The 12992-nt window shown below is 44.8% G+C and overlaps 1 protein-coding gene across 1 annotated transcript in view; it reads left to right on the top strand.

The window, feature by feature from the left end:
• Samtor (S-adenosylmethionine sensor upstream of TORC1) overlaps positions 1-8726 on the top strand; it is a 51500-nt gene extending 42774 nt beyond the window's left edge. Inside the window, exon 5 of the mRNA XM_084583971.1 lies at positions 7500-8726. Coding sequence (XP_084440097.1) covers positions 7500-8459 — 960 coding nt within the window. The 3' untranslated portion in view covers positions 8460-8726. The remainder of the gene's footprint in view (positions 1-7499) is intronic.
• The last annotated feature ends 4266 nt before the right edge of the window (positions 8727-12992 follow it).

Genomic DNA, 12992 nt, shown 5'->3' with positions numbered 1-12992 from the left:
AAACGGAAAATTACTAAGTACAACAGCAATATAACGAAGACATGATGTAACAATCAACAGAAAAATGATGCAGGAAACGCAGCAAGATGACTACAACTTTACAAAGAGCTCTGCTTTCGCAGAAACACCGGGTAGCTTCTATTTCAGAAACCTTCAAGAAATTTTTCATATGTAGGGTGCTCTTGCCCATAATGTGATATATTATATATACCAATGAGTGTGAGACAGAAGTGGTACACATTAGCCGATCAGGGATTCAGCGAATAGCAAAGGGCAAATTGGGGAGGAGCGAGTGTAAATAAATGGAGATCTGCAAAAGGCTTCGCTAGGTCTCCAGGAGCAATAATGCTGTTGCATCATTCCTTTACTTCTTGGCTTAAACGTCTCAAATGTTTTCACTGAGTTCTGGGAAGCAAGAACATCCATCATTCTCAGATATTTGTTTGTTCCTACTTGGAATGGGAACAAGTGGTGTAAGTCAAATAAAACAGCAGATTATATGTACAGAGTAGTGTTAATTCGTCTATATCGACTCATTGCTCTGCAGTTTGCTTTGTTTGTTAATCTTTGATTCTGATCCATTCTCTGTCTTGGTAACAATGAAAGCTGGTCATAAAGTAACAACTGTGTAGCTAAGGTGCTTGTTATCTTGAAGACACTTTTGCTCTTCAGAATTAATTTTGGAAGAGCTAATTGAGACTGGCATCTACAAATGGTGATATCTGGGGCTGAATTCGTGAATAGGTTAACCAGAGAGAAAAATAGCCTCAGATAGAAAGCGAGAAGGTTGAGAAAAAAGCATCAAGGGCTTGAGAAGAAGCCAAGAAAGTTAGACGGAGGGCAGCAAAGGCAGAAGAAATATAATTTGAGTAAGGAAAGTAGTTGCTTGCTGTGAAACTCTAGCTTCAACATTCTTTGAATGACAGTAGTTCAGTTGAAGTCCATAGCATGAGTATAGAAAGTGGATAGATGCATAGAAGCTTGTGGATAGAAGCCAGCAAATTGTTTCTTAGGTCAGTAAATAAACGGTGGTCTCAGTGTGTTTGTTCACAGAGAACTTTGAAGGAACTGCTGAAAGCCCGAATTGGTCATATGGTGAATGCACCACCATTCTTAGCTGATGTCTTAGTGGCAAAGTTGCAAGTGTGTTGAGTTGACTGCCTTCTAACATGCACTTAGCTACAGTAAGTTGTAGGCTGCCTTGCCTAAAGGATTCAGGTTCATTGCCAAACTGAGTGGTTCTGAGTGAAATTAGGGCAAAAAGCCCACCGAAGGAGAAGTGGTAAACCAGTTTGTGCCATGATTTTTTCTGTTTTGATTGGTAGGCAGAGCTGTCAGAGGTAGCATAAGAGTACAGCGCACTTTGTGAGCTGTACTTGTTAAGAAGCAGTAGCTGTCGCCTGGAGCTGTGTCTGGATAAAAGGAAAAGCTAAGGCTCTGGCTTAAATGCTAGATTAGTTTCTGGAAGCTCAGCCTGAATCATTCTGAATGAAACAGAATTGAATTGCAAAAGCTAACTAATCAGAGAGTCAACATTATATGCATTGACAAAGTAATTGCAGTTGAAACTCATTGAAGTACCAATAGGATTTGTGCAGTCCTTGTAGCAGCATTGTTATTTTGAAGCTGTGCAGTTGAGAAAAGTTGTAGAGTGTACACTGAAGGTTCTCATGCGTGCTTTTCATGAGGCTTTGATGAGGCACAACATATAGCAGTTATAATTAGCTTTGTGAGCCTTGTACTCGGCATTTGTCCGCCTTTTTCACAAGGCCGCTCTGCGCATGTGCGCCTCTCTCCTGGTTGAAAACAAACCACCAACCCCAGCTGCATTTGTGCAGTTCTTGGCCTCCGTGATTGGCGCAGCCATAGCTGATCTCGGAGGCCATGTGTAGTTAACATTTGTGACAGGCTTACGCGATAGACGGCACTAGTTGTCAAGAACCCACACCGTCATTTCGCTGGCGGCTGCATCTCCTAAGGGCATTTTCAACCAGTAGCGGACAAATTTCCAACTACTCCCAGAGGGTGCCACATTTTTGTGAAAAAGGCAGATTGGCATTGAAATTTGTGGGCCTGATTGTATTCAACCATTAATTTTGGCTTTTACTGTTTGAGTCGATATGTGCATGCATGAGCGAGTGGTTTTTGTGTTATGTGAATATTGTTTCATGATAGGCTAGAAGGGATGGTAGTGTCACAAAATTATGCGCACATTTGGGAAGCCAGGGCCAAGTAACAAGAACCAACCAGTTAGCAGTGCAATATATGGAAGGCCTGAAGAAAAATTTTTGTTTTATGCAAAATGTTCAGGGGTGCCCTCTTTTCTTGAAAGCAGTACTGACCAGCTGAAGAACAAGGGACTTAATAATTCCAGAATCTTTCGCACTTGTTGATGATGTGCATTTGGGCGGGAGGACTAGAGGACTTAAGTACTGTTTGTGTTTCATGTGTATACATTTTTCTAGGCATGAACCAACGAAAAAGAGCTTGACGTGCCTTGTAAACGAACAGTACATAGCGTCATGGTCATCCTGTTGAGCATCGCCTGCTCACGCACAACCAGGGACCTATGAGGAAGTGTATTCTACTTTTTGGCACATCATTGTGACCCTTCACTTGTCGGACTGTCACTGTGACACTCAGTGAATAAGTTGAAACTTGTTTCGTTTTCCTTGCTCCTTCTATTGTTGCAATATCTCTGTTTGTATTATAGCCTCTGTTCTAGTGCTTTACATGAATTACTTTGTTTTGGATGCCATACTACTGTGCATGTGTTCTTATGTGTATGTAATTTCTCCATATCTCCTGGTGGCTGCATAAATATTGTTTTGCTTGTGAACCTTTGGCTATGACTCATTTTTTGTGTCGCAATCAGTGAAAGCGGGGCTCTAAACAATCACCCAATTTTTCACCAGGGGCCCAATTGTGCTCCTATCATGTCACAAACCAATCCCTAGCCGCGCTTCTATTGATTGATTCCGACTGGCGGACCTGTCGACCAATAGGAGGGGGGGGATGATTGACAGGTTTGTGACCGTTTTTGTGATGTGATCGGAGCATAATTCAGCCTCAGCAGCTGAGTGACCTCTGACAGACTTGAAAGAGCACTGAACAAGGGTAGATGGTGAGTGTTGTTCACAAGCCATGAATACATCGAAGTCACCTACCATGCAGAAATCTAACATGACCCTGAGGTATAACCAGCCAGAGATGGACTACACCCCAACTTTTGAGATGTCCGACTAATGGCCAACATGATACTATAGAATGAGGAACTTGTTTAATTGGGCGCAACCGTTTGAACATATCGCACACACCTCTTAGGCTGGCACGAAACAGCTGACTGAACGACCATGACCTCCCATTGGCAGGACCCACGACAGGTGCACACAGAGAGAACCAACAGCAGCAAAACAACGCACACCCACGGACCCAAGGACATACTGCAGTACCTTCACACACACCCACATATCCAAGGCAAGGCGCCAGCTGCCACGCGGATACCGAAGTGGACTTCACCGTGAACATCAGCCCTAAGTCAACCTCTCCTAACGACAAAACACCTATCAGGAAGTCCACTAGGAACAAGGGGAAATGACTGAGAACTAGAACCGAAATCTCCCAGAAAAAGCATTGTCCCTTTCTTATTGCTAGAAAATTAGCTACAAAACACACTAACTACATCTCGCGTTTACATACATATAAACATAACGAAAATAATGATACCAAGAGGGCTTAGGATCAATGCAAATTGTGTTCTCTCTATGCTCTGAACTGAGCTATTCAGTCGCTGGAAAAAAATTTTAGATGACATGTCACTAGCTTTTATAGCCATTTTAAAACAATGCTGTCAAGAGCAAGTAGATGTAGTTACTAATCATTTGATACGGTAACATTAACTGTGGACGAACATCAAGCACTAAAAGAATTCATGACATGAAAAGAACATAAACTTCTCATTAAAAAACTGCGTAAATTCATAGGAGATCAGCTGCCACTAGATAATCATACACCTAGGAAGCTAGGCATACCTCCTACAGTTTCACAATGGCGACGTCTTTCACTTACGAGACAGGACATAGATGAGGGCAAGGTCATTGACATTTCTAAATCCTTAAATGATAATGATAAACAGATTCTAAGATAGGGCATAACTTTCTGCCCAATTACCATCATATAACTGACTTCGAGAGGAGAATGCTTATTAAGGAATTTTTTGCCGAAAACCCAAGTAATGTACTGGAAGCGTATAACCTCTTCAGAGCCTCCTTCATATGGTTTCCTGATGCAGAACGCAGCCCCGAACTAGACCTATATATTAAATCCGTGTAAAGAAATTATTGAACAAAGAAAGCTAGCTCGAAAGCCCAAAGACCGCTCTACAGTCGAAAGAGAAACTCTTGACTACCTAGCTTCTAGAACTGACATAGTTATCAAGACTGCAAACAGAGGGAGCTGCATAGTTGTTCTCCTCGTAGAAAATTACAAACGAAGAGGCCTATAGACAGCTTAACAACTTGCCACTATGGCTCGGCTTGCAAACTTAGGCTCTACCTGTGCAAACTCTACCCTTGTTCAGTGCTGCTTCATACTGTGTAGCCATATTTTGTTGTTCTACCCTGGATCCTCTGGCGGGCTTGTCATACAAGTCTAGGGCAACCCTCCGAGAGAGTGGAATGACTACCCACACACACTCTAATGTCATCTGGGAGTGTACTACACAACCAGCATGTATTGTGATGGCAGCCATGCGAGTTCCAAGGTGTCCGTGAAAGATAGCAGACCTATGCAGTTTGGGCTTGGCAGGTAGAAGCCAGTGGACACCAGGACTCAAGTTCATCAACTTGGTAGTAATGGCACATCCACCTTGACTGCATCGTACAGACTAGATAAATAACAAACCCAATTCAGACTCTGGATGTCCTTTCCGAAAAGGACCTGGGATCACACTCCTTAAGTGAAAGGGGGTATACAGTAGCCTGTGGGTACACGTCATAAAGAAATGTGTCTTTGAACCAGAGTGTTAAAGGCCCACTGTCCACCCTCCGGTCGAAAATATTTTCTTCCCCGGTGACTGTGAGACTTTGCCCCCAGAACGCAAGGCCGCAAAATGTTTTTGAAAAGAGTAGCTAATAACGCAGTTACAGCCACCCCAATCACCTGATTCTGTCGTGTTTCTCTCCTTCCGTTTCCTCGCAAAGGTTTTTCACTCTCCTACCCGGTCGTCTAGCCTCCGCAAGACAAATTCCCCTTCCTCCTCCGCGTTTGGCGGGAGGTGGGGCGTGGCACTCCGCCTGTGCGAAAAAAAAAATGGGCGAGGGAGCGCGCGCCTCTGGATTCAGTCGGGCCGTGGCGAGGGAAAAGCGCGCAGCGAGCGGTAGACACCCATCCTTCACCCTCAGAAAGCGAGACGGACCAATGGACGTCGTTCGCGGGAAGTATGTCATTACTATGGTTCGACGGGCCAGCGCAGGAAACGGGGAAGCTGGCTTCCTGAAGGAGAGCATGAGAGAGCTTTGATTTGTATTTTCGTTGCTTTGCGGCGCGTGTCATTGTAGCATTTTGCACAGACTATCTCCGGTACCTGATCGAAACACTGGGCTCCTTTGCCTAAAAGGTCCTTCCCTGGACAGTGGCCCTTTAAGCAGTGGTCAACTAGGATTGCCTGGTGGTCATAAGTGCAGTGGTCTGAGCATCCGATTTGCATGCAGAAGACGCTGACTTTGATCCCTAGTGAGGCCTGGGGCCTGCTAGCTTTAGAAAGGATAAAAGCTTTCCCTTGACCTATCACTTTGCACTTTCTATGCTGAATGGGGAAAGGATCTGTACGAATTGAAATGGGATCAAATGCTATGTATACATGCTGGGCGAGAAGTCAACAAGCACAAGCTACACTCGCTTATTCTCTATTTACTCATTGTGTACTGTGGAAACATAAGGACACTGTCTTCCATCCCTCAGCCACTATGCAGATTGAGTGCCTTGACTTGCGAACCACAGAGGTAACAAAGGGACAGAAGGACAGTGTATGTTTACTAGGATGCTGTTTATTGCATAATAATGCAGTGTGTGCCAGCTAGCTCTAAAGCAATGTTTCGGTTAAAAAGATAAGGCAACATAAATTCAACAACCAAATTCCTAAGGCATGCTTGCTGTCATGGTTATAATGGTTACAGTTCATTGGCGGAAACAGAGAATGTTGATGCTAGCAGTGGACACTTTAACTAAATATGGAAGGGCAGTAGTCACTACCTAGTCACCGAAGTTTCAACAAGAAGGCCTCTTTTTCTGTACAGTAGCTCACATCCTTGGTAGGGATCATGTAGGCCATCCACACTGGGAAGAATAACTGATGTGGGAAGAGGATTAGAGGGTGTTTGTGTGTGAGCTGTTTTCAAAAGTTTGTCGCAGCACCTTTTTGGCAATGGGCTCAACCTCCTGCCATCATTCCCGTGTTCCTAGTTCATAGCTTTTGCAGCAGTTAAGGGGCAATTTTGCAACAAAACACATGCTGTGGGGCCTACCAGACTCTGGTAGGGCTGTAGATTATGCTAGAAATAATTGTCAACTAAGCTCTGTGCTCGACTAGTTGATCTTGCATGCTCTGTGCGAGATGTGTAGTTTTTTATAGCAGATTAAAATTTTGATGTATTTCATTGCTGAAATGGGTACTAATGTGTATGCCCCGACAATAAGAACTTCATAAGAAGGCAGAGATATATATGTTCTTTACTAAGTACTGTTTCAATTTTACAGTTTCAACACAATCTTAAGGGCCCAATAGTGTATAGATTTTTTAATAAATGTTTTCACAAAATGATATATATGGTGTGGTGCATTTACTGGCAGTTACACATCTGCCTCCCCGTTTCCTTCACATGCGTGTCACCAACCACTTCTGCTGGAATACACTTTCTGCTGAAGAAATACTGCAGTCAACTTTCATATGGAAGCTTCAAGCAAGAGTAGCCACAGTATGCAAATGGCAGGGTGCACAATTTTCCTTAACGCTCCCAATTTCTTTATATATCTAGTAAACAGGCTGCCTTATAGATACTCCCCTTTGGGAAAAAAGAAATTTTATTATTTGTAATAATTTTATCATTTTCTATCATTGTGATCTGCCTGAGAGTTTCAAGGCAGTTACAAGTTAGGTATTTTTGATCGTTAAAAGCTTCCAGTTTGGACAAGCGCCATGACAAAAATATTGGCTGTAACTAGTTTCATTCATTTTCTAAGCTTTTTGCGACTTCCATTCACAGTCTTATGTAAAACACTCAATTTATTTCAACTTTTCTATTTGAAAACTTCTTTATTCAGGAGCAGTGCCTTGTTAAAGAGAAATTGAGCATCTGACACTCAAGCCTGACATATTATTGCATGTGGTCTTTCTGCACTCTTTATTGCAAAATAGAGTTTGTTGTCTGAACACATACTTGACAGGGCTTGGGCTCTTTAAACGTATTTCATGCTCATATCGTTTTTTTATCGCTTTGCAGGATGTCATCGAGTGTGACTTTCTGAAGCTGGAAGTGGTCTGTGGAAATGGGGAGGACCTGGCAGAAAGCGAGCCTCGCCCCCTTAAGTCTTTGCCTGAGAACAGCTTCCATGCAGTCGTTTTCTGCTTAGTCCTAGAGTACCTGCCATCTTGCACGCAACGGTGGACATTCTGCAAGAAGGCAGCATCCCTCCTCAGGCCTAATGGGCTACTGTTCATCATCACGCCAGACTCAAAGCACCAGCAGCGAAATGCCACCATGATTGCCAGCTGGCGTAAGGCGCTCGAGCACATTCGACTCCTCAGAGTACGCTACGAAAAGCGGCAGCACCTGCATTGCATGGCATTTAGAAAACACATTCACCAGATCACCAGCATAGAAAAAGAAGAGGCATTCAAGGCTGTTGACTATGAGGAATCGAGAGCGGGTTCAAGAGAAGCTAGGCCATTTCCCGATGTGGCGACAGAAAGCAGGGAAATGCATAACATACCTTGTGGTGGTACCATGGGTACAGGGTTGGAAGAGTTTAGTGAAGATTGCATAACAGAATATCAGCAACCAATTTCTGCAGTAATTAACAGCTCTAAAGAATCGGGTAAAAGCACACTCAACAGCAAGACTGCTGAGGAAATCTTAGATAGGGAAAGAGACACTGATGCATCAGCAAGTGATATGAGGGCGTCTAGAGGTCACTGGGAACAACGGAAGTGCACCTGTATTGAATTGAAAGCCAACAGTTATAAACACTGCCATCGCCCTGTTCTTGACATTACCGATGACGGTGGAATGCGTACTTTTTTCACGGAAGATGATGAGCTTGCACAGCTCATGTACATTCCACAAGACTCGCGGGACTATGTTGCGTTGTTCACCAAGAACATCATTGACGAGAGGACTAGTGCTGAAGATGAGTCCTTGAAAGATGCTTTCCTGGAGCTTCCTGGCGTTCAGGACTTGTAAAAAATAAAATGGCCTAAGATATCATCAAGGTGCATTATTATATACTTCCACAAAGTTATAAATGCACATATATATAAGATCTCAGGTTCTTAGTCACACGTGCTTCTAACAGTAGTTTGAGCAGTTAGGGTCTGAAGGAGCAATCCAAAAGCCCATACCTGATTGTTAGTTAAAATTCTTGTGCTGGTATTCGAAGAGGGCATTCTTCATTGGTTTCCTTGATTTCTGCTAGAATCCAACAAATCCATAGCCTTTCCAGTAACCAATGAAACTACATTTGCAACATTGACATCTTTAGCCTGCCCTAAAGATTTCACTTGTATTTTCTTCAGTCTTTACAGTTCTTCATATTCCATCCATGACTAATGTATCGTACATGTATTTGGTTATAGGTGGAACTATACATATACTGCTGACTTGTCTGCCAGAGCTTTGCTAGGAGACTGCATCCGTTGTGGTCGCCCTTGTTCATACTGTTGGACTCAATGTCAGCAGTAAATCTTCAGCTGAAGCCAAACAGCAAAAATATCTACAGGCACCAGGAACGCATATCCAGCTTCTTTGGAGACCCCCTCTCATGAGTGAAATTTTTATAAGGAACCAGTCCACTTTTGCAGCTAGGGAAGTCACCAACTAGGTGGAATGCCAGCCTCATGCAATTAATCTAGATGAAAAGGCATTGAGCTGCAGGCTTCAACTCTGCTGACAAAGGAAAAAGAGACGAATCTACCTGCCTTCGCTAAACATACTGAGCAAGTAGGTAGAAATAACACTGAGATATGGGCAAGAACCATGCTTATATCGTTGGGAGGCTAGCAGGTGTCCTCAAGGTTGGTAGTGCATCAAAATGCAAATACCTTGAATGAAATAAGCTGCACATGAGCACGTGCTGTGGGGATGTGACGATAATCTGACTCCAGAAGAGCTCATGCAACAACCTTCGATTAGAACAGTGGGAGAAGCCTTTAAATGGCCCATTAAAACAATTTACTAAAGTTATAAAATGCACATGAGCAATAGGTAACCCATCAATCCTCTTTGCAATGCAAAAATGCTTAAGCTAGCTTCATTAGCACAGAGCAATGGGCGATCAAAAATTATGCTCCTCCTCTCCTCCTAACTTAGCCCATGCTGGCGTGCAAGAAAGAATGAATAAAACAAGTCGCGATGATGCCCCACCGTGCCCAGTCTCACCCATGTAACTTGGGAGTGTCTAATGAGCAGGCGCGCCCAGTTGCCCCACGGATGTTAGTGGGGAGGCTTCCACGTGGGGATGTGTTGCCCAAATCGATTGTGACATACATGGCAAAATTACTTTTGAAAAGGAATTAAATTACGTTACTAATTACTTTGCTGAAAAGCGCAAAAAGTAATTAAATTACATTACTCATTACTGCTCCCAGAAAGTGAAATTACATTACAATTACTTCGACTGAGTAATTCAATTACTTTTAAATTACTTTCTAGTTTCCGCCCATGCAAGAACTAAGTAAAGCTAGTAAACTAAACAGCAACTTGTTCTCAAGACGCGAAGCACACATATCCTTTCGTTTTCCCGCCAAATTCCGTCCCAGAGAGCTATTCCTTTCTTTCCTACAGCACTTGCCATTACTAAAACAAGACAACAGCAAAAAAATATATACAGCAACAAAAGCAGAAGCATGGTCGAACGATCGTCAAATGACCGGCGAACCCAGCTGTCTCCGCCATTTGAAGGCCCGAATAAGCTGTTATTTATTGCTTCCTCAGTCCTAAGAATCGACGTCGGCACCTTGTTCTCACTGCTCAGTACTGCTCAAGCCACGGTGGCTCATAACATGGACCCTTCCGCCTATCTCCCCCAACCCCAAGCCTCCCTCGCCCCGTGGCGACGAGTGTAATCAAGCACCACTGTGCCCTAGCCGACGCATTCTCTTGGCATTCTCTTGGCGCCTTGTATCCTACTGTTTGGAGATTTGTTGCCATGGGATAGCCGCCACCCTGCTACACACGAGGTCTCAGACGCACTGTTCTGCTCAATTCTGCCTCCTTTTGCCGATCTGTTTCGCTGGCTTCGGCTTGCCGCTTGTCATTCCTGCTTTCGCGACATTCTTCATTTTACTTTAGTAAGATTACTTTAGTAGTAATTTCGAAAGGAATTAATTACTTTTGCTGCAAAATTACTACTGAAAAGTAATTCATTACATTACTACATTACCGAACCGAAAAAGTAATTCATCATACTACAAATTACTAAAGAAGTAAATAAATTACAGTATTTTCATTAATGTAATTCATTTTACTGCCATGTCTGGATTGTGCGTGGCTGTCAGTAGCACTTTTTAAAAGTAAATTATCTGCCCTACGCAAAGCTTTTTCAAATTTGACTCGAATAGTCACAAAGGCCACCTTTATGATTTCTTCCATGATAAATTTATTGAAAGTAGCATTTCAGGGGTCATTTAAGGACTGCAGACTATGATAAACAAGCCAGGCTAGCTAATGTTAGGCTAGGTCAGCCTTTAGAGGCTGAACTTAGCCTTTCCGTCCCATCTCCTTCTGTACAATAAACCGATCATCTCATCCCACTAACCATGTGAACACCTCTCTTGATAAAAAATTTAATCTATCTAGTTCATATCACTTTACTGTCCCTTTTCTGATACTGTATGATATTAATGCGAAAGCTTTTAATGCCTCTTCGTTCGTCGTGAACAAAAGTGTCCGCGTTTCGTGACAGAACCGGAAGTCGACCAAAAGCACACTAACAACACAATGAGGCCCAAATAATGATTAGCAGTGGTAGTGGTGGTAATAATGAACCTACCTACCAAATTTGACAACGAAACAATGATTAATTAATTATAGATCATTCATCACATTGGATGTCAAAATTTTACGGACGTCATTATAGTCGCTGGAAAGTGACGTCACTCCTGTCGACGGGTATGATTGCGGCGCCTGCCACGGGATCGTGAAACCAATCACCGCGGCAGCTGCGCGATATGACGGGCGGAGCGAGATAGTTGATATCAGTCGGCGCCCGCCGATGGGATTACTTTAACAGTGCGCTTGCTTTGTCAGTAGTTTGCCTGGTACAAGCGTGGGCTTTCGCCTCTCCACACTTTAGACAGTCAAAGTGTCCCCTGAATTTTGAACTATCCATTATTAGTCGTAAGTGTGACGACTCGTGTTACTTAAAGTGGTCCTGGGTCCACCCTGGGTATGAATAGATGGAGACACTGACTCGGGATATAGTTTTAAAGGCCCACTGTCCACCCTCCGGTCGAAAATATTTTCTTCCCCGGTGACTGTGAGACTTCGCCCCTGGAACGCAAGGCCGCAAAATGTTTTTGAAAAGAGTAACTAATAACGCAGTTACAGCCACCGCAATCACCCGATTCTATCCTGCCTCTCTCCTTCCGTTCCCTCGCAAAGGTTTTTCACTCTCCTGCCCGAGGTCGTCTAGCCTCCGCAATACATATTCCCCTTCCTCCTCCGCGTTTGGCGGGAGGTGGGGCGTGGCTCTCCGCGAGCGCGAAAAGAAAAACGGTCGAGGGAGCGCGCGCCGCTGGATTCAGTGTGGCCGTGGCGAGGGAAAAGCGCGCTGCGAGCGGTAGACACCCATCCTTCTCCCGTCAGTCAGCGAGACGAACCAATGGACGTCGTTCGCGGTACGTACGTCATTATCGGGGCCCGCCGGGCCAGCGCAGGAAACGGTGAAGCTGGCTTCTCAAAGGAGAGCATGAGGGAGCTTTGAATTGTATTTTCGATGCTTTGCGGCGCGCGTGTCGCTGTAGAATTTTGCACAGACTATCTCCGGTACCTGATCGAAACACTGGGCTCCTTTTCTTAAAAGGGCCTTCCCTGGACAGTGGCCCTTTAACAACTGGCTCAGTTTCGCTTACGGCTTGCCGTCACTGGGGTGTGTCGGCGCGGCGCGGGCTCCGAAGAAGGGCTGGAAGGCTGGAATGCTAAATGCTGCGGCTCACCATCACTGGGCTGCGTCGACGTGGGGCTGCATGGACTCCGAAGAAGGGCTGGGTGTTCGTCACGGCCAGGTGGTGGAATGCCGAGGGCTGCTGCTGATTCCTTCGTTTCCAGCTCGCGGTGGGAAGAGCTGCTGGGCGTGGAGGCAGGGTGACAGGGGCAGAACTTGAATGGTGACTCGACCCCGGGCTCCCAGGTCGTGGCGCAGCCCCAGTCTTCTGCCCTGTTCGTCTTTTGTTCGACCGTCTCGTCCGCTGCCTGCGATTGCTATCCCCATGCACTGTCCCGTTCGCCTCCTCTTTAAGCCCTTTCGCTCCATTTTCGCGCCTCCTTTTCATGGGTTGACCAGTTTCTGCGGCCGCCAGCTGCTTTTGTTAGCTGCCCCGCGGCTTTCGCAGTTCCCGTCTTAAGGGAGTAGTCGGTGGCCATCCATATATGGGCAGGTTTTCGTGCCGTGACACCAAATGTGGGCATGCCTAGAGTTTGGCCACTCGACGCCGGCATGGCATGGTCAGCAGTGCACATGAGTCACTGACCAGCATCCGCAGCCTCGTGCACGCACGC

This window comes from Amblyomma maculatum, chromosome 11, assembly GCF_055883805.1.
Source record: "Amblyomma maculatum isolate TAMU_Amacu chromosome 11, ASM5588380v1, whole genome shotgun sequence".
In the NCBI taxonomy this organism is placed as follows: Eukaryota; Metazoa; Arthropoda; class Arachnida; order Ixodida; family Ixodidae; genus Amblyomma; species Amblyomma maculatum.
This window is presented reverse-complemented; position numbering and strand designations above follow the sequence as displayed.